This window comes from Heterodontus francisci, chromosome 42, assembly GCF_036365525.1.
Source record: "Heterodontus francisci isolate sHetFra1 chromosome 42, sHetFra1.hap1, whole genome shotgun sequence".
Taxonomy (NCBI): Eukaryota; Metazoa; Chordata; class Chondrichthyes; order Heterodontiformes; family Heterodontidae; genus Heterodontus; species Heterodontus francisci.
In genome coordinates, this window is record NC_090412.1 from 7,201,861 (window position 1) to 7,222,874 (window position 21,014).

The 21,014-nt window shown below is 42.2% G+C and overlaps 1 protein-coding gene across 3 annotated transcripts in view; it reads right to left on the bottom strand.

Annotated features, from left to right (window-relative positions):
- Positions 1-294: 294 nt before the first annotated feature.
- Positions 295-21,014, bottom strand: part of micu1 (mitochondrial calcium uptake 1) — a 93,734-nt gene continuing 73,014 nt past the window's right edge. For all 3 annotated transcript variants that reach the window (XM_068020454.1, XM_068020453.1, XM_068020455.1), the window contains 4 exons: positions 18,480-18,617; positions 10,600-10,708; positions 9,122-9,211; positions 295-2,279 (listed from right to left, as the gene is read on the bottom strand). In XM_068020454.1, coding sequence (XP_067876555.1) covers positions 2,119-2,279; positions 9,122-9,211; positions 10,600-10,708; positions 18,480-18,617 — 498 coding nt within the window. In that variant the 3' untranslated portion in view covers positions 295-2,118. The remainder of the gene's footprint in view (positions 2,280-9,121; positions 9,212-10,599; positions 10,709-18,479; positions 18,618-21,014) is intronic.

The following is a 21,014-nucleotide window of genomic DNA, read 5'->3' on the forward strand; positions in this document are numbered from 1 at the left end:
CCTACCATACTGCAAGAGCTTCTGTGTGGTGCGACAGTTCAATACCTGGTCTCCTTACTACAGATACTAAATAAGGCACAGCCAGCTGATATAGGCATGCACAGGGCAGGGGCTGATCTCTCAGCCCACCGTTTAAGCAACATTTTGTCATTTCCTTGGATGATTACATACACAGAAAATGGGGATCGTCAGCATTTTCTAGCAAGTATCTGAGTTGGCAAATGTTAAAATCAAGTCTGTAAATCATGGTAGGTGAGATACACAGAGTTAAACACACCTCAAAATAAAGAGACATTATTTAAGGGAAAGCATTTATTTCAGGCTTTGCTTTTTGGTTTCTACATTCTTATTTGCTGAAGAACTGTCCGACAGCAACCTGTTAAATGACACTGCATATTGGTGCTGAATGTTTTTCATGTTTGCATGAACTATGGATCAACTCATCTAGTAAAACAGCAGAAAAGGAGTGTCATGCATACATAATAAAGGTTTGCCTGCTGATATTGCCTGTAATTTATAATCTTCTAAATCAACAGTAGCAGTGTGAAGTACTTGAACAGTAATAGCAAATACTCAAATCCATAATAAGCAACAAAAATCAGAATTGGAATGAGAAATTTCAGCCTCTGACTTCCCGGGACTGAGAAGGAAGAGATAATGCTGTTGAAAGGCTCCTCAGCAGACACCAGACATACAATGAAACAAATGGAAAAGTGCTGTTTCAAATCTTATCTGCAGAGTTAAAACATTATACAATTCCTTATATTTTTACATCAGTATCTTAAAGGGGAAGCCACCCCAGAGAACAGCAAATCTTAGTTGAGAGGCAGTTGCAGAGAAAATGATTCTGAGAGGAAGCTCGTGTGCAGTAATCACAACAGGAAGTTCCTGTTTATTCTTACATTATCATATTTGAGACCACTGAACTAATGGTCAACAAGATCCAAGTAACTGGACGAGTTGCTATGAAAAGCACAGTAAGTAGAGATTTACTGAGCACTGATTTGGGGGCAATACTGTTTATAGTTTACACAGCATCTCAGTATCAAATGCATGCAAAAAATATCTATTACCAGGCACGTGGCTCCTCTCAAGTGTCTTTTGCCTAAGATGGGAGCGCAGCCAACTGATTTCAAGCCCCACTCCAGGTGTTAAGTCTATAATCCAGACTGATAATTCAGTGCAGTGCTCAGGAGTTGCTGCATTGCTGGCAGTGCTGTCCTAGCACATTGCAGCCAACTGTTAAACTGGTCTGAAGAAAAACGTTCTATCTCACAAAGTTCTCCCTTTTTACTTTTTGGCTCCCCATGAAATGTGGCCACTAGAGATGTTTTAATATTACAGGATTACAGCCGATTTGGGGGGTGGGGGGGTGCTGCAAGGGAGTAGGATGGTGGCTTTTTCCCCCCTTGCCACAAATATCCCCTACTTGGGGACAGGCGGCATCATAGGGTCTACAAATCAGATTAGGGGAGTCCCTTTGGGTGAATTAAATACGACAGCGCCAGTTCCTCCCCATCAGTGTGAGGGTGAAGTGATGTGGAATGTACTCAGCAACGCCTTGAACCTAACAAGTACTGTAACACACTGCAGGTGTTTGCATCACAGTTTGCAAGCTGCACATGAAAGGCTCACACTGGAACACAAACTGTACAAAGGTTATTGTGGTCACTTTCACATACAGGTGGTATGTGAGCCTTAGAGTAATTGAGCCCACTCACAGTGACTCCGAACAACCCGAGAACAGTGTCTCATGAAGAAAGTGGCAATTTCTATGGTGTTTTAAACATAATAAATGAATGATTGAGTTATCTGTCTCCAATACTGGTTGCACACAGATACAAACAAATTGACCAGATTACTAACAAGCCTCTTCAGCCTAGCAATGCTTCGGACTAGCTTGCTCCTTCGAAATCCACGGAGCAACACTTTAGTGTAATTGGATCTGACATGCAAAATTCCCATGTTTTAAAAAAGAAAACAGAATTGAAAATAAAACCTGTATCTTAAATATCCAACGAGTTATGGCAACCCAGTTCAGTCCTCCTGACAACCCTTAGAGAGTTTGTGCTAAAGCTGCTGCACACTGCTGTGAGACTGAGCCATTGCTATTTCTCTTTACTTGGACAGAAAAGGCAAGTCCCAGGCAGTCTCCTGTGCGCACTTCCACATTGCACGCATTAACCGTGTGAAGCCGGTGTCCTTTGGCTTTTCCAGTCCACGCATCAGCCGCTGTTTCATGATAGAGATGAACTCCCTGTTGCTTAGCTCCCCGTTTCCTGAAAGACATTTTCAAAGTTTGATCAATAATCTGCACAGCTACCCACAGTCCCCTGACCTTCCGAATACATGCAATAGGAAATCAAAGTGGTTATGTGGATGTGGTGAGAATGTTCAGATACACTGTGAGCAGGATTGGAACATTATTTTCTGTTGTTTGTTGGTTCCAGATCTAATGGTCAACAGGATCCAAGTAACTGGATGAGTTGCCACAAAAAGCACAGAAAGCAGAGATTTACTAAGCACTGATTTGAGTAAAACACTGTTATCCATCACACAACATCCCAGTATGAAAAAGAAGCAAAAAATATGCATTACCAGGCATGTGGCTTCTCTCAAGTTTCAGTTCGCTTCCGCTGGTAGCACTGCCAACTCCGATTTCAAGCCGAACTCCAGGCATTAAGCCTATATTCTAATTCAGTGCAGTGCTCAGGGGTTGCTGCATTGCAGCCAGCTATTAAACTGGCCTGGAGAAAAACACTGTTTCTATCTCACCAAGTCCTCTCTCTTTATTTTCTGGCTCCCCATGTAAGGTGGCCAGTAGAGCTGTAAGGTGTTTGTATATTATAGCTGATGGAGTGAGGGGCAGGATGGTGGGCTTCCCCATACCGAGGGCACCAAAGGCATCATAGTGCCTACAAATAGGGGAGTCTTTCTGGGTGAAGTATCTATGACTGTACCAGTTCTTCCCCCTCCCAAAGCCCCCAACATTATATTTCAGCTGCTCCTAGAATTCATTTATACTGTGTGCTTCAGTGAAATTTCCAGGTAACTTATTCCACAAGTCTAATACACATTAAAGTAGTTCCACTCAAATTCCTTTCTAACTCCTGAATTCTTCATTTGTAACTCATGTCCTCTGGCATTTGAGCCCTTCATATGGTGAACAGGGCTACCATCCATCTTAAAGCCACCAAATCACTTTCTCTACATTTAAATTTTTTTTTTAAAGTAGATAACTGTTGTTGTGTCTGGCCTGTTTACCCATTCGTTTGTAAGCAATGCCGATTTAATGCCTCACTCAGTGAGCACGTGTGGCACACAGAACTAATTTACTCCCTGGGAGCTGTTGCCAGCTTTACTAGTTAAAAATTCTCTCTGATGGAAGTTCAGGGATTTTTTTTTTGCTAAACAAAGAGCTCTGGGGCTCTCCCAATTTCCAGCTGGCTCTGATAAACACTGACTTCATTTCTGCAGAGAATTTCTCCTCTTCATTAATCATTTCAGACACCATATGTACTCCTCAGATCCTGTTTTGCAACAAGAAAACTGGGACCTTTTTTCTGGACTTTCCAACATTTCACTGGTTAAAATAAGAGAGACCAGCACATTCTGACAAATAGTGGTCCTGATGCTGGTCAATGCATTTAAAATCAGGATTTACAGTCAATGCTTATGATATTGTACATTAACCTGCTGTTGTACAGCACTCATTATTCACATGCAGTTCTACTGAATAAACTTAAATATACACTGCAAGTTCGCCAAACTTATTCATTGAGCAATGGAAAACAAATGGGCTGAAATGATCCTACAGTGTTTTGCACCAATAATCAGAAAATTAATAGAATCAAAAATCAGGAACAAAATAGGAAACAAACTGCACGAAAATCATCCAATAAACGATGAGCACCATTCTCTAAAAGGGGCAGATTGCTTCTGAGTTGCATGAAATACTTCTTTATAAACAAAGGTGCGTAAAGCATGAATGTGGTTTGGTAACTAGCTAAAGGGAAGAAAGCAGAGGATAGTTGGAAGTACAATACCCCAGGGGTCCATGCTGGACACTCCTGCAGCTAGAGTAGAGGGAGAGGGGAACCACGGGCCAAGAGGAGCGCACGAAGGGGGCAGGATTTGCACCTGGGCTGACCAATGGCAAACGAAGTTCAATATGGATAAATACAAGGCTTTACATAGTAATGGAGGCTTAGCTTGGGATCAAGCAGTACACCAATGTTCCAAACCTCTGACTTAGCTTGAGGTGGTAGCTGATTGAGAAGAGGCTACTGGTAAATGTGCGTTTGCAGGAGCCAAAGACGATGGCTCAAGTTTTGCTGGGAATTTGTTAGAGGAATGGTTCTGGATGCTGCACTGAGGCGAGCAATTGGGCGATTACAGATAGATGAAGCATTAGGAACAAATTGATGATCTGGGCTCTTTAACCTCCAAAAGAGGCATACATGATCCATGGCAATATAGATAAAGTAAGCCTGGAACAATACTTTCAGATACACCAGGGCAGCAGGATGAGAGGGCACTGGGTCAAGGGTGTGAAAGGCAAGTTTAGAACAGAGGTCAAGAAACACTTCTCGACACAGAAGGTGATTAACAGCTGAAATTATCAGGGTTGAAGGCACTGAACTCAAATAGGGCCCCAAGGAAAAGGCCAGAGTTACAACCGAATGCACCGACGAGACTCTTTGCGGAGTTTTTAATATGATTAAGTGCATTATACACTGTGCTTCTCGACATTCCAGCAAAGCTTGTGCAATTATGCAGTATCTCAAGGCCAAATGTGGCAGCAAGTCTGTTCAGTCATGAGAATATCTCAATGTGCTAAATGTTAAGATACTCTCTCTCCATATAATTAACAAGTTAATTAACAATAGTAACAAGTAATGTAGAGGTTATAGGAAGGGAGGAACTTAGAACAATCATCACTAGGGAAAAAGTACTGAGCAAACTACTGGGATTGAAGGCAGACAAGTCCCCAGGGCCTGATGGCCGACATCCTAGGGTCTTAAAGGAAGTGGTAGCGGAGATAGTGGATCCATTGATTATAATATTCCAAAATTCCCTGTATGCAGGAAAGGTTCCAATGGATTGGAAAAATGCTAATATTCAAAATTTCCTTATTCAAAAAAGGAGGGAGGCAGAAAGTAGGAAACTATAGACGAGTTAGTTTCATATCTGCCGTTGGGAAATTGTTAGAATCCATTATTAAGGAAGTAATAACAGGACAATTAGAAAGTCAAAAAGCAATCCATCAGAGTCAGCATGGTTTTATGAAGGGTAAATCACGTTTGACTAATTTGCTTGAGTTCTTCGAAGATGTAACAAGTGGATAATGGGTATCCTGTAGATGTAGTATATCTGGACTTCCAGAAGGCATTTGGGCGGCACAGTGGCGCAGTGGTTAGCACTGCAGCCTCACAGCTCCAGTGACCCGGGTTCAATTCTGGGTACTGCCTGTGTGGAGTTTGCAAGTTCTCCCTGTGTCTGCGTGGGTTTCCTCCGGGTGCTCCGGTTTCCTCCCACAAGCCAAAAGACTTGCAGGTCGATAGGTAAATTGGCCACTATAAAATGCCCCTAGTATAGGTAGGTAGTAGGGAAATATAGGGACAGGTGGGGATGTGGTAGGAATATGGGATTAGTGTAGGATTAGTATAAATGGGTGGTTGATGGTCGGCACAGACTCGGTGGGCCGAAGCGCCTGTTTCAGTGCTGTATCTCTAAACAAAATTTGATAAGGTGCCGCACAAAAGGTAAGATCACATGGGGTGCCACAGGAATCCTTTATCAGCTTGGATAGAGGATTGGCTAACCAACAGCAAACAGAGAGTCAGGATAAATGGATCCTTTTCTGGTTGGCAAGATGTAACTAGTGGGGTGCCACAGGGTTCGGTCCTCGGGCCCCAACTACTTATAATCTATATTAATGACTTGGATGCATGGATAGAAGATACTATAGCCAAATTTGCAGATGACACTAAAATAGGTGGGATAGTAAGTTGCAATAAAGAAATAAGAAATTTACAAATGGATATGGATAGGTTAGGTGAATGGGCCAAAATTTGGCAGATGGAGTTTAACGTGAATAAGTGTGAGGTTATCCATTTTGGTCAGAAGAATAGAAAGGCAAATTATTAACTAAATGGAGAGAAACTTCAGAGTGCTTCGGTGCAGAGGGATCTGGGTGTCCTCGTGCATGAATCGCAGAAAACTAGTATGCTGGTACAGCAGGTAATAAGGAAGGCAAATGGGATTTTGGCATTTATTGCTAAAGAAATAGAGTATAAAAGTAGGGAAATGTTGCTGCAACTGTACAAGGCATTAGTGAGACTGCACCTGGAGTATTGCGTACAGTTTTGGGCCACTTACTTGAGCAGGGATGTAGTTGCATTGGAGGCAGTTTAGAGAATGGTTCACTAGATTGATTCCAGAGATGAGGGGTTTGTCTTATGAAGAGAGATTGAGCAGTATAGGCCTCTACTCTCTAGAGTTTAGAAGAATGAGAGGAGATCTAATTGAGGTATATAAGATGATTAAGGGGATTGACACAGTAGACGTAGAGATGTTTCCTCTGGTGGGGCAATCTAGAACAAGAGGTCATAGTTTTAGGATAAGGGGTAGCAGATTTAAAACAGAGATGAGGAGAAATTACTTCTCTCAAAGGGTCGTGAGTCTGTGGAATTCACTACCCGAGTGCGGTGGATGCTGGGATATTGAGTAAATTTGAGGAGAGACAGACAGATTTTTTAATTAGTAACGGGTTGAAAGGTTATGGAGAACGGGCAGGAAAGTGGAGTTGAGGCCGAACTGAGTTCAACCATGATCGTATTGAATGGCGGAGCAGGCTTGAGGGGTTGAATTGCCTACTCCTGCTCCTAGTTCTTAAGTTCTAAACATTTAAAAAATTACATAAAACAGTGTTAAATTTGTTGCTTTGTTTTTTAGAAACTGAGCACATAAAATGTTTTAACGTAAGTTTACTCTGCTGGGCTCAGCTGTTCACCACCAGAGTTGCTGTGTACCCTAGCTGTCTCAACTGATTATTATGTTAGCTAGGTCAGGCAGACAAGTGGTGTCAGTTAGCTTAATGGGTGGCCTTTCCGTTTAAAATGATGGTATTTATAACTATGCTTTTCCATAGAAATAAAACAACAGAAAATGCTGGAAACGCTCAGCAGGTCAGACAGCACCTGTGGAGATAGAAAGAGTTGTGATGAAAGGCCATCAACCTGAAACGTTAACTCTGTTCCTCCCTCTGCAGATGCTGCTGACCTACTGAGTATTTCCTACATTTTCTGTTTTCATTTCAGATTTCCAGCATCTGCAGTATTTTGCTTTTGGTTTATTACAGTTCCTCATATTCATCATTAAAAAAAAGAATTTTCTCATTTCAAATTATAACTCAAAAATGGCAATATTGTATTTCTGCCAGTGAGTTCAGTACCAGTTGCTGACAAACAGAGTAATCAGCTGGTGTTCTGTTCCACATGCAGCCAGCCCGCTTGCACATTGAGAGATACATTGTTGTAACTTTACTCAGGAAAACCTACGGTCAAGGCTGTGTTGCGGTCCTCACCATAGTAGGAAATGCAGTGTTAATACCTATACTTTAGCATATTTAGAGCAGAGAGGCTGGGCTTAGCAGAGCATCAGAAGCTTAGAATTCTTGCACATCTGCAAAATTGGCTTATTAAGTAAGGGTCCATGAACAGTAGGGTTCACCACGTTCCGAGTGTTGAACTCCTTGCATGGTAGATGTACCAGTGTCACGTGGGTCTAAATCTGAATGTCAGATAACACATTTCTAATCCCCATGCAAACTTCACCTGTGAAATTGGTCTCAGATTGCGACAAAGCTGAGGTAATGGGGCTGAGATTGTTGGAGTCGGACAAATAACGTACAGGTGGAGCATGGAAATTGTGAAACTCATGGGGCTTAAGGAGCTGCAAATCAATGGAAACTACTGTCACCGTACACAATTGGGTTCAGAACACAAGGTGTTAGTATTGGTACACCAGGCAATGGCTCCAATACAATTAGGAGGGGCAAATGATTCAGGAAGAGGTGACCCCATAACTGAATATATAACTTAGATTTAGAACATATTTCATGTGGGGGATAAAACAGTAGGAACAGTGCAGATGGAGCAGGAAATAGGTGTTAAACTTACTGAGCTGATGGACAGCCTAGTCAGAGGTATGTTTTGAGGACACGTTTGAAGGCAGAGAAGCAGAGAGGTTTAGCATCGGAATTTCTGAATGTTGGCTGAAGGTTTTGCCGCTGAACCAACAATTTCTATTTATATAGCGCCTTTAATGTAATAAAATATCCCAAGGTGCTTCACAAGTGTGTTATAAAACAATATGTGACACCAAGCCACATAAGGAGATATTAGGTCAGATGACCAAAAAATTTGTCAAAGAGGTAAATTTTAAGGAGTGTCTTAAAGGAGGGAAGCAAGGATCAGAGGGGGAGAGGTGTAGGGAGGGTATTCCAGAACTTAGTGCCTTGATAATTGAAGGCACGGCCCCCAGTGGTGAAGTAATTAAATCAGGGATGCTCAAGGGGACAGAATTAAAGGAATGCAGATATCTTGGAGGGTTATGGGGCTGGAGGAGATTACAGATAGGGGGGGAGGCCATGAAGGAATTTGAAAACAAGGATGAGAATTTTAAAATCAAGGCACTGCTTGACCAGGAGCCAATGTAGAGCACAGGGATGATGGTGGTACGGGTCTTGGCGCAAGTTAAGACATGGGCAGCAAAGTTTGGATGACCTCAATTTTACAGAGGGTAGAATGTAGGAGACCACCCAGGAGTGTGTTGGAAAAGTTAAGTCGAGAGGTAACAAAGGCACGAATGAGGGTTTCAGCAGCAGATAATCTGAGACAGGGACGAAGTCAGCCAATGTTACTGAGCTGGATCTTAGTGATGGCACGAATAGGAGGTCAGAAGCTTATCAGGGTGAAATGTGACACTAAGATTGCGAATAGCCTCGTTTAATCACAGACTGTTGCTAGGGAGAGGGAACCAGAGTTGGAAGAGAGGAGATGGAAAACTGGAAGCCAGAGTGGAGGGAGACACTCAGGGATTCTGTGTGTTCACTCACCATCAGAATCAAACAAAGCAAAGACGACATCACAAACATGATCAGAAAGTTCCACCCGTGCCACCGTCCTGGCGACCTGCTTCATAGTTGCTATGTTAAGAAAAAGATATTGGTTAAAATTTTTCAACAAAGTATTCTGTGGTTGCAACTGCAGACCAAAAGAGGCATTCTCCTATAGTATATACAGTGCAAATGTTGATCCCCCCAACAGAAACTGCTCAGAATCTGCTTAAAGTTGAATGAGCAGAGACTTTAAGATTCTAAAGAATCTTGCCAAAGACTTGCAGGTTGATAGGTAAATTGGCCATTAGCAATTGCCCCTAGTAATAGGTAGGTGGTAGGGAAATATAGGGACAGGTGGGGATGTGGTAGGAATATGGCCTTAGTGTAGGATTAGTATAAATGGGTGGTTGATGGTCAGCACAGACTCGGTGGGCCGAAGGGCCTGTTTCAGTGCTGTATCTCTAAACTAAACTAAACTAAACTAAATGAGGTATGTTACTTTAACAACTGAATCACAAGGGGGAAAACTGGACACAATGCAGGCTTATTGTTTCTGAAAAAGACCCACAAAGTCTCAATACAAACTTTGATATGCATTACTTTGCTCAGTCCCAAGTGCTAGGAAACATCAAAGCTTCCTTTGGAAGGTACATCCGTTGTTCAGGTTTCTTGCTTACAGCGCTGTATCTGGCTGTCCAATTCATATGTTGATTATTTCCTGACATCAATCCTCACGTTCTGTTTTGCTATTTGAGTCTGTCCGCCTCTCGCAATTTATAATAATTTTCTGGACTTAACTTTCCATGCTGTTCACCACCTCACACATTTCTAGAACATTGCTGCTCTGAGTTCCTCTTTCCAAGGCTTAAAAACCCAAGCTTTTTCAGTCTTTCCTCATAACTCAAATCTTTGACATTAAAGATCAGACTTCGATGCACTGTTTCTTTTGCTTGAGGTCTGTGTCTCTATGACCAGAACTGGACAGTACTCGCAGTGTGGTCTAATCACAGCACTATACAATGTGATTGTGACTTCCCCAGATTTGTATTCTACAGTTTGACATTCTATTGCCTCTGCTGATTGTTGCTCTACATTGGTTGGACTTGTTGAGGTTCAGAGCTGTTACTATTAGTTTCACAGCTTAATGGAGACAGTAGGAATATAACATTTTATGCAATAACTTTACTGTAACCAGTGACTCCTTGGTAAAAAGCAGATAAATTTAAATTTAGACAAAGTGGCCATCAGGAAGGGACAAGGCCTTGAAGTTATGCTTTGCAAAAATGAGTACACAAATTAGTTTGCAATAAAATTCCTTTTTTTTTTAAGCAAACACTAATTCTACTTAGTTGAGTTACCACCAACTAATTCGACAAAAAGGCAGAATAAAATCCCTACCAATATATTCTGAGGGATAGTTTCTGCATTTGCAGAGAAACTATGTGTTAACACCATACATTATTAGCTCATTATACCTTTATCAATGGAAGCTCCTGCCATGTGGTAGAAGCTTAGTGCTGTGTCCACATCATTGATGTTCTTCAGAAAAGTGAAGAAATTTTCCACTTCCTCAAATGTGATGCCCTGTAGAAGAAAAGAAATGGGGAAATGAAGTCTGGTGTGGGAAAAGGCCATTTGGGCCATCACTATATCCAGAGTCCATTTTATCATTATTCTATCATGGGACTTCTTTCTCTCTCTATTGAGTACCTACCTTAAGGAAGATTAGTTATCCTGCTTCCCCCTCCCAACATCCTTCGCAACTCCCAAAAAACAAAATCAAGCACTACTTTTTTTTAAAATTCATTCATGGGATTTGGGCATCGCTGGCCAGGCCACCATTTATTGCCCATCCCCAATTGCCCTTGAGAAGGTGGTAGTGAGCTGCCTTCTTGAACTGCTGCAGTCCATGTGAGGTCAGTACACCAACAGTGCTGTTAGGAAGGGAGTTCCAGGATTTTGATCCAGCCACAGTGAAGGAACAGCAATATAGTTCCAAGTCAGGATGGTGTGCGACTTGGAGGGGAACTTGCAGGTGGTGGTGTTCCCATGCATTTGCTGCCCTTGTCCTTCTAGTTGGTAGAGGTCGCGGGTTTGGAAGGTGCTGTCTAAGGAGCCTTGGTACGTTGCTGCAGTGCATCTTGTAGATGGTACACACTGCTGCCACTGTGCATCGGTGGTGGAGCAAGTGAATGTTTGTGTATGGGGTGCCAGTCAAGCAGGCTGCTTTGTCCTGGATGGTGTCGAGCTTCTTGAGTGTTGTTGGAGCAGCACCCATCCAGGCAACTGGACAGTATTCCATCACACTCCTGCCTTGTGCCTTGTAGATGGTGGACAGGCTTTGGGGAGTCAGGAGATGAGTTACTGGCCACAGGATTCCTAGCCTCTGACCTGCTCTTGTAGCCACGGTATTTATATGGCTACTCCAGTTCAGTTTCTGGTCAATGGTAACCCCTAGGATGTTGATAGTGGGGGATTCAGCGATGGTATTGCTGTTGAATGTCAAGGGGAGATGGTTAGATTCTCTCTTGTTGGAGATGGTCATTGCCTGGCACTTGTGTGGCGCGTATGTTACTTGCCACTTATCAGCCCAAGCCTGGATATTGTCCAGGTCTTGCTGCATTTCTACACGGACAGCTTCAGTATCTGAGGAGTCACGAATGGTGATGAACATTGTGCAATCATCCGCGAACATCCCCACTTCTGACCTTATGACTGAAGGAAGGTCATTGATGAAGCAGCTGAAGATGATTGGGCCTAAGACACTACCCTGTGGAATTCCTGCAGTGATGTCTTGGAGCTCAGATGATTGACCTCCAACAACCACAACCATCTTCCTTTGTGCTAGGTATGACTCCAGCCAGCGGAGGGTTTTCCCCCTGATTCCCATTGACCTTAGTTTTGCTAGGGCTCCTTGATGTCATAATCGGTCAAATGCTGCCTTGATGTCAAGGGCAGTCACTCTCACCTCACCTCTTGAGTTCAGCTCTTTTGTCCATGTTTGAACCAAGGCTGTAATGAGGTCAGGAGCTGAGTGGCCCTGGCAGAACCCAAACTGAGCGTCACTGAGCAGGTTATTGCTAAGCAAGTGCTGCTTGATGGCACTGTTAATGACACCTTCCATCACTTTACTGATGATAGAGAGTAGGCTGATGGGGCGGTAATTGGCCGGGTTGGATTTGTCCTGCTTTGTGTGTACAGGACATACCGGGGCAATTTTCCACATTGCAGGGTAGATGCCAGTGTTCTAGCTGTACTGGAACAGCTTGGCTAGGAGCGCAGCAAGTTCTGAGCACAGGTCTTCAGTACTATTGCCGGAATATTGTCAGGGCCCATAGCGTTTGCAGTGTCCAGTGCCTTCAGTCGTTTCTTGATATCACGCGGAGTGAATCGAATTGGCTGAAGTCTGGCATCGGTGATGCTGGGGCCTTCAGAAGGAGGCCGAGATGGATCATCAACTTGACACTTCTGGCTGTAGATTGTTGCAAATGCTTCAGCCTTATCTTTCGCACTGATGTGCTGGGCTCCCCCATCATTGAGGATGGGGATATTTGTGGAGCCACCTCCTCCAGTTAGTTGTTTAATTGTCCACCACCATTCATGGCTGGATGTGGCAGGAATGCAGAGCTTAGATCTGATCCATTGGTTATGGGATCGTTTAGCTCTGTCTATCGCATGCTGCTTACGCACTTTGGCACGCAGATAGTCCTGTGTTGTAGCTTCACCAGGTTGACACCTCATTTTGAGGTATGTCTGGTGCTGCTCCTGGCATGCCCTCCTGCACTCTTCATTGAACCAGGGTTGGTCTCCTGGCTTGATGATAACGGTAAAGTGGGGGATATGCCGGGCCATGAGGTTACAGATTGTGGTTGAGTACAATTCTGCTGCTGCTGATGGCCCACAGCGCCTCATGGATGTCCAGTTTTGCATTGCTAGATCTGTTCGAAATCTATCCCATTTAGCACGGTGATAGTGCCACACAACACGATGGACGGTATCCTCAATGTGAAGGCGGGACTTCGTCTCCACAAGGACTGTGCGATGGTCACTCCTACCAATACAGTCACGCACAGAAGCATCTGCAGCAGGCAGATTGGTGAGGACGAGGTCAAGTATGTTTTTCCCTCGTGTTGGTTCCCCCACCACCTGCCGCAGACCCAGTCTAGCAGCTATGTCCTTTAGGACTCGGCCAGCTCGGTCAGTAGTGGTGCTACCGAGCCACTCTTGGTGATGGACATTGAAGTCCCCCACCCAGAGTACATTTTGCGCCCTTGCCACCCTCAGTGCTTCCTGCAAGTGGTGTTCAACATGGTGGAATACTGAGTCATCAGCTGAGGGAGGGCGGTAGGCGGTAATCAGTAGGAGGTTACCTTGCCCATGTTTGACCTGATGCCATGAGACTTCATGGGGTCCAGTGTCGATGTTGAGGACTCCCAGGGCAACTCCCTCCCTACTGTATACCACTGTGCCACCACCTCTGCTGGGTCTGTCCTGCCGGTGGGGCAGGACATACCCAGGGATAGTGATTGCAGTGTCTGGGACATTGTCTGTAAGGTATGATTCCGTGAGTATGACAATGTCAGGCTGTTGCTTGACTAGCCTGTGGTACAGCTCTCCCAACTTTGGCACAAGCCCCCAGATGTTAGTAAGGAGGACTTTGCAGGGTCGACAGGGCTGGGTTTGCCGTTGTTGTTTCCTGTGCCTAGGTCGATGCCAGGTGGTCCGTCCGGTTTCATTCCTTTTTATTAACTTCGTAGCGGTTAGGTACAACTGAGTGGCTTGCTAGGCCATTTCAGAGGGCATGTAAGAGTTAACCACATTGCTGTGGGTCTGGAGTCACATGTAGGCCAGACCAGGTAAGGACAGCAGATTTCCTTCCCTAAAGGACATTAGTGAACCAGATGGGTTTTTACAACAATCGACAATGGTTTCATGGCCATCATTAGACTAGTTTTAATTCCAGATTTATTAATTAAATTCAAATTCCACTTTCTGCATTGGTGGGATTCGAACCCATGTCCCCAGAGAAATACCCTGGGTCTCTGGGTTACTAATCCAGTGATAATACCACTACGCCACCGCCTACCCATTCTTATTGATATGACTCAGATATTCCAGGTGTGCAACTATTATCAATCTCAATAATAATGCATATATTGCCATTCAGAACTTAGAATTGACAGAAAGACAGTTTTTACAGGAGCTATCCAGCTTCTATTTGAGTACTACTATGAATTCGTGACTGTACCTTCAGCTGCCTTGGCCCCATGCTCTAAACTCCCACCCCAAGTCCCTCCTTTGCTCTAAACCCCTCGCCTCCTGGAAGATTTACAACCCACCTTTTTAACAAGTGTTTGGTTAGCTCTCCCAATATCTCTTTGACTTATGTTACAAGGTTTTCATTTTTGTATTAAAAACGTAGAATTCTGTGTGTTTTAAAAAACTGATAAAAGGATTTTTCAGTGGACATTGAAACCTGCAAATAGCTGAAATTTTGGATGCTTTGAAAGGAAGCTGAGCTTCTTTACAAGGACAGGAAAGCAGGCAATTTCAAGGAAACCAGCAAGGGGTTTGCCCTCCTCAGCGCAACACTTTGAATGACAAGGGATACTCTATGTCGGGGCATGTGACCTGTTCAGGAAGGTTTATGCTTTGACTTTGGACCTTTTAAAAAGCCAGTGAATTTGGCAAATTGCAGGCATTTTGAAATTTGGCTGTCCTGCCTGGAGATCAGAGAGGAAGACCCAGAAAAAGTGTTACCTCTCTTTGTAATGGAATCCTGCATCTCTTTTGAAGAAATTCTGTATTTCAAAGGTGGCAGATTCCTATTGCCTCCTGTCTCTTAAGAATCCCTGCATCAAGTGTGGTTCCTGTTGTCTTCTGTGTTTTAAGAAATCCTTAAATCTGAAGAAATCTTCGACTGCTATCCTGCTGCTGTAAAACCTAAGACGACTTGTCGCTGCAACCCTGATGAAAGACCTATGTGAAGCCTTCTGCAGTTGAATTGCCTTGAACCCTGACCCATCACAGACTGTTCATCAACCTCACCTGGAAAGACTTTGGGTGGCATCCGACTATTCAACTCTGGGACACCTTACCAAACTGAAGAACTTCCTACTAGACTTTAGGAGGGAAGAGGAGAAACAAATCTTTGGGTGGAAAAGGTCAGCTGCTTGAGATGCTGACAGACCATTTGAGAGAGACATAATGGAGCTTCATTAAAGATATTAATAATGAAAACTGCCAAAAGAATCTCTATGCTAGGAAGCATAAGTGAAGGATAGTCAGGAAAGAAGTTCTCAGCAGGTGGTGTCACATTGGCACTCACTCAGTGACAATTCAGATAAAATATATGCAAAAATAAAACATCATGTGCACTGAAATACAAAGTAATCAGCTTTAGTGTCTAATTGCTATTCTATGTGATGTACTCATAATTAATATATTAAAATTGGTAAGTGTGTATAACAATATTACAAGGTTGTAGCCTGAAACTTACACACGATTCTAATCTACAAGGTTCCCTGACCACACAAGTAAACTCTGACTGACCCAAGCCTGCATCACCAAACACACTACCACCACAGCGAAACAATATATTTTGTCTTACATAGTTTAACAGATTCACTAATTTTATGAAATGTTGGCAGGAGTTTATAGAAGATGGAACACTGGTACTTAAAAGTGATGCAAGGCTTTCTGTCCAAATTTTACATTTTATTTTCCTGCCTCAGAACTAATCTGTGGCATTGTTTCAAACTGGTCAGTATGCATCTCATACATGAGACAGGAGCACTGTATCTGTAAATGCAGCATAAGGAAATCCCTGAAGAAGCTGCAATAAACAGCAAAATGAGTATCTACTAAAATTTTACAGATCAGCAGTAAGCAAACAATGGAAAAATTTAAGTTTCAAAACATAAAGAGACTAAAGGCAAGATAGCGAGCCCTGCAGCTGTCAAGAGACTAAGTCTACATATTGCTACATATATCAGATGCTAAAATAGTTCCACTTTGTGCTATATAAATGGTGAAAAAGGATGAGGAAAGATTGTGGAAATATAAGGGGAAGAGAGAGACAAAGCCAAACATAGACAGACAGATAAAGACATTGAGAGCGTGGAACAGAGAGAGAGGAAATAAAAGATAGAGCAAGGAAGAAAGAGACAGATTCAGTTTGGCTACCTGGAGTTTCAGATTCAGTGCTGCTGATGCCCTCAATCTGTATAAAGATTTTTTGGAAGGTGGGTATTGAATAATTGCAGTAGCTATTCACAATCAAACTGCATATGAATGATCCCAGTGCAGTCTTTCTTCAATGCCAGAATGCAATTCAGTAACAGGTGAACTCAAACAGAAACAGGAAGAAGCGTTGATAAAGTGCTACTCCATAACTTAATTACAGCATAAAACAGGCAGTAAAATGCCTCATATAACAACTACTTGTATTTAAATAGTGATTTTAATGTAGTAAAACGTCCCAAGGTACTTTACAAAAGCATTATCAAACAAAACCATTATAATAGATGCACCTACCTCTTGCATGTCATTAAAATTCTAAACACTAGGTGAATTCTCCTGACAGTTCAGAAACATGCACGCAGAAAAATTCAGCACATAAAAACAAAATAATATGAGCTGTCAATATATACAAGGCCTATATTTCACCAAGTGTCAGGAGCGATGCTAGCCTGTTTCCCACCCTGTGCCAAAGCCGGCAGTGGGCCGAACATTGGCTGTGACAGGGTGCTAAGTCGTTCATTGTGATTTCTGGTTCGCTACAGTCCTATTCCCACTCACAAAAGGGGATGGAATTCGGCCCCTACATGTCTAAGTGACATACATCATATACTTTTGCATTTTGCAACTGGAATGTAGACTTGCCCTCCAGGGAAGATTAAATTTACATCTTTTTCGATTACTGCTGAAATGCACAATTCGTTACCTACATAATTTCCAAGTGTGCTAACTGGTGGTTTATCCCTACACATAGCTCTTATTTCACCTATTTCTCTGCTCAATCCAAGAATGCAATGAAAAGGACTCACACTTGAGGAAACCCAATAAACCTTTTCAATTTACTTAAGTGAGGTTAGGGCTTTGAATCTCAACGAAAAAGCTCAAAACATTTGCAGCATGCCTGTATTGGAATCTAGAGATAAATAAACAACTTTTAACTGGGTTTTTTTGATTTGCTGTGACAAACTTGCAGCTTTCTTTATTTACCATCTATAGCTTAATTTGAAGCCAAGATACAATAAAAATTCCAGCAGCAGTGAAAATGCCATTCCGGAGCCGTAAATCACTTGCCCGATTTCGGAATACTGGCCATAACCCTATAAATGCTTCAGTGATGACAAATTAATGTGAAGTTACAAGTTTTATGCTTATCTTGGCATTACATTTGCTTTTAGAGGCTTTGAGAATTATTATACAAAACATGAAAATGTCAAGAACAGCCGATTATGGAGCCTTTGGAAAAATATTCTGGTAGTTTAGAAAAGGGTAAGGTAATAGACCTTAAATCTCAAGAGTTTAAATGGGATAGAGGCTCAGGGAAGCTCTGCTGTGCAGATAAAGTGGTCATCAAAGCTACACTTCTGTCATGTAAAAATGATGAGCGGGCCAGTTAAGCCTCATCCACGAATTGAGTCTGAAGACCAGAAGCAACTATTGTAATCTGTTCTGCACATTTACCAATCACAAAACTCTGAATTCTCAATTTTAAAACTTCATTCTGATTCACGATTGCTGAGGGAGAAAACTGAACCTGTCCTCCTGTACCTGGGGAAAGTTTAATAAGTGGTAACTTGCACTCCCTGTTAAGTCTCAATGGATCTGGCTTAATTCTGCAGTCATTCGCCATACTGACAACATCTGCTGTAGCACTGATTTGAAGCACAACATTAATCTAAGGGTGTACATCAATGAACACGACCTCACTTTGCTGATACTTCAGTGGTACACAATCTAGAGTTTAAAAATTAAATGATGTGATCATGGCAGTGCCACCATCCCGGGGCAGAATTCTACAGAACAAACGACATTTATATTATACTTTATATTGACCAATTTGGCTCATGTGTCAAGAGCAGCAACCAAGATTATGTGCTCAAGTTCTGGAGTGGAAAATGAGCTCACAATTTTCCGACACAGAGGAGAGAGTGCTACCAACTGAGCCATGCTGACATTTATCTAATGTAAAAATCTCAACTAACTCCACAATAGTTTCTGATCCTTTAGAATGGACGATGTACTGGGACACCTACAGTACTAAGAAAATGAGCTAACAGTATTGTGCTGGTTGTCCTGCTCTATTGCATCAGCACACAGGTCAGTACTGCCAGGTTCTTACCTCAGCATCCTTGAATTGCTTTTTGATAGTTTTCAACACTGCTGTGAGTTTCTTGGACTGGACACCACTGTATGCCAACAGCATACTGCCAAACTGTCGCTCTGTGATTCGTCCATTTACTGGGTCATGTTTATCAAACTGGGGCAGGAGGGGAGAAAGAAAAAAGATGAGAACTACTTCTGACATTTTACTAGAGCAGATCATTTACCTGGTAAGCATTATACTGTTACACTCCTAGACTTACACCAATGATAATTACCTAGTAATTTCATTATCTTATCTGCCCTCTTTTCTACCCCACCAAACCTGTCTGAACAATCTCTAAAGTTAATTCTTTGTAGCTTTTGTTTACTGGCAGATCTCCAGTGGTTTTGCTTATAGGTAGTCTGGGATCTTGAACAGTTATGATGTTCAGCTGTTAAGATGGAGTTATGTTTAAGCTAGCCTGTCCCTTTAAAGCCACACAGTGGTGGAGTGTTGTATACAGTCATATCCTGAGGACAGTTAGAGGATAATTGCTGTTGCTGAGGGAGGTCGACAGTTGCTTGTAAATCCATGGTCCCTTTCATGGGTTGCCCGGGGGTGGTGGGACAGAAAGAAAAGCCAAATTATCAAGCTCACAGAAAACAGCAAGAAATTATGGGCTTTCTTGTTGTTTAATTTTCATTTGTTGCTGTTTTGTGAATCAGATATTTGAGCCAACCAGGTTCATGAGACACATTCAAGTGCTACCTACAGGTGTGATGGGTGCACTATATGCAAGACTTTTATTATATGACAAGGTAGCTTCAGACTAGGAAGGTCTCATAGCCCCTTTGATCTCATCCATCCAGGACATGACACAATCACCTTATCATGAGATCCAACTGTTCCTTAAATGGTTTTAAATTTCAATACCCAACCTAGAAGTCTATTCCACGTGTTGATCAATCTTTGTACAGAGTACTACTTCATAATAGAGATACCAATTTTGTCTTTTGTTAATTTGAAACATTTATAGATTTTTTAAAAATCCTCTTTCTCTTTTGATTGCAACAAAGAAAGGGAGGGGCACAGGATTTCATGAGGCATTTAGCAACCTACAGGACTGGAAAGGACCACTGTGATCCAACTAATGGGTCCCAGCAAAGGTATATAGGGTTAAAAGACTTCAGAATTCTCCGGTTCTCAATTGCAGTGAAAGTTTCCAATATAATGTATGGCTTGAGGGCATTTGACCAGAAGTCACAATAAATTAAACTTCAGATCAGTGGGGCCAAAACCAAATTAAAAATAGCACGTACACTTCAGGCACTTTATCAAAATGTATTGGAAAGAATTAAAATATTAACTATGTTTTTGTGACTTGGGGCTCTATGCTATAAGTGACGAGACTTGCAGCCCTGAATATTAGAAAAGGAATAATTAAGAGGTCCTTGAAATGCTGAAGGAATGACGTAGATGCAAGTCAACCTTAACTGACCTGGACTGAACAGGCACTGGGTACTTGAGGATACGAACATAAAATTCAACAGCCTCATGCAAGATGAAAGACTTTTTAAAAATCCCTTCTCTTACAGTAATGGATATGTGGAAGTGTCCCAGCCAAAGCAGTGCTGATTAACAAACTACCTATATGTCAATCAATGTTCCTCAAAATACTTGTTCAATTAAATATAAGCTCAAATACTAATCTGAACATTCTGATGGCAACATATCATCAGGAACAGATCCAATGTGTTTAAGAATATATATATGAGAATCTTGGATGTGGGTCACAGTTTATTTTCATGCTTTCCAGTCTCAGTTGTATTTTATAATGAACTCTGACAACACAAAACGACAGGTTGCACTTAGACTGACAGTCTATGTTCTCAGAGAATTTCATCATCATTCACAACCATGCCATAAACAAGAACAGGTTTAAATTATTAAATGAGTGCCCTTTCTTGAAATAAATTTAGGTGGCAAGTGGGGGGCAGGGGAGCCAGGGACAGAAGGAATCACTTTTGTTGTAAAGCTGCCACGGAGGTACTCAGGTATGCTTGTCATGTCAAAACTGTTCCACAGCAGGGCAATCTCTCAAGAAGTGGCAAGTGATGGGTCATCTACTTAGAACACACACACACATACAACTGAATTGCTCCAAGGATGATGAACCTCAGCCAGTAATGCTGAAACAAACTGCTGACATCAGCACGGAGCTTTAGCATCAAACAGTCCAGACAGAAAAAGAATCTCAAAGTAATTTTGTTGATACAAGTCATCAGAAATTAGAAAAGAAAAATTGCAGTTATTGCTCCTCTATCACTGGAACTAGTTATTCAGCTGTAAGCACACAAATGCGGATTTTCAATTTCTGATTAACTACATTCAGCTGAAAGCAAATAAAAGGGAGAATATATACCTGCACGGATAGCATTACAGTGAAGGACCTGCTATAATACCCACAAATATTAGTAAAGTTCAAAGCCAGTCTAAAGGATTTTTCCTTAACCTAAGTCTCTGAAAATGTAAGAAATGTCTAACACAGCAAATAGCAGCAGCATGAATCAC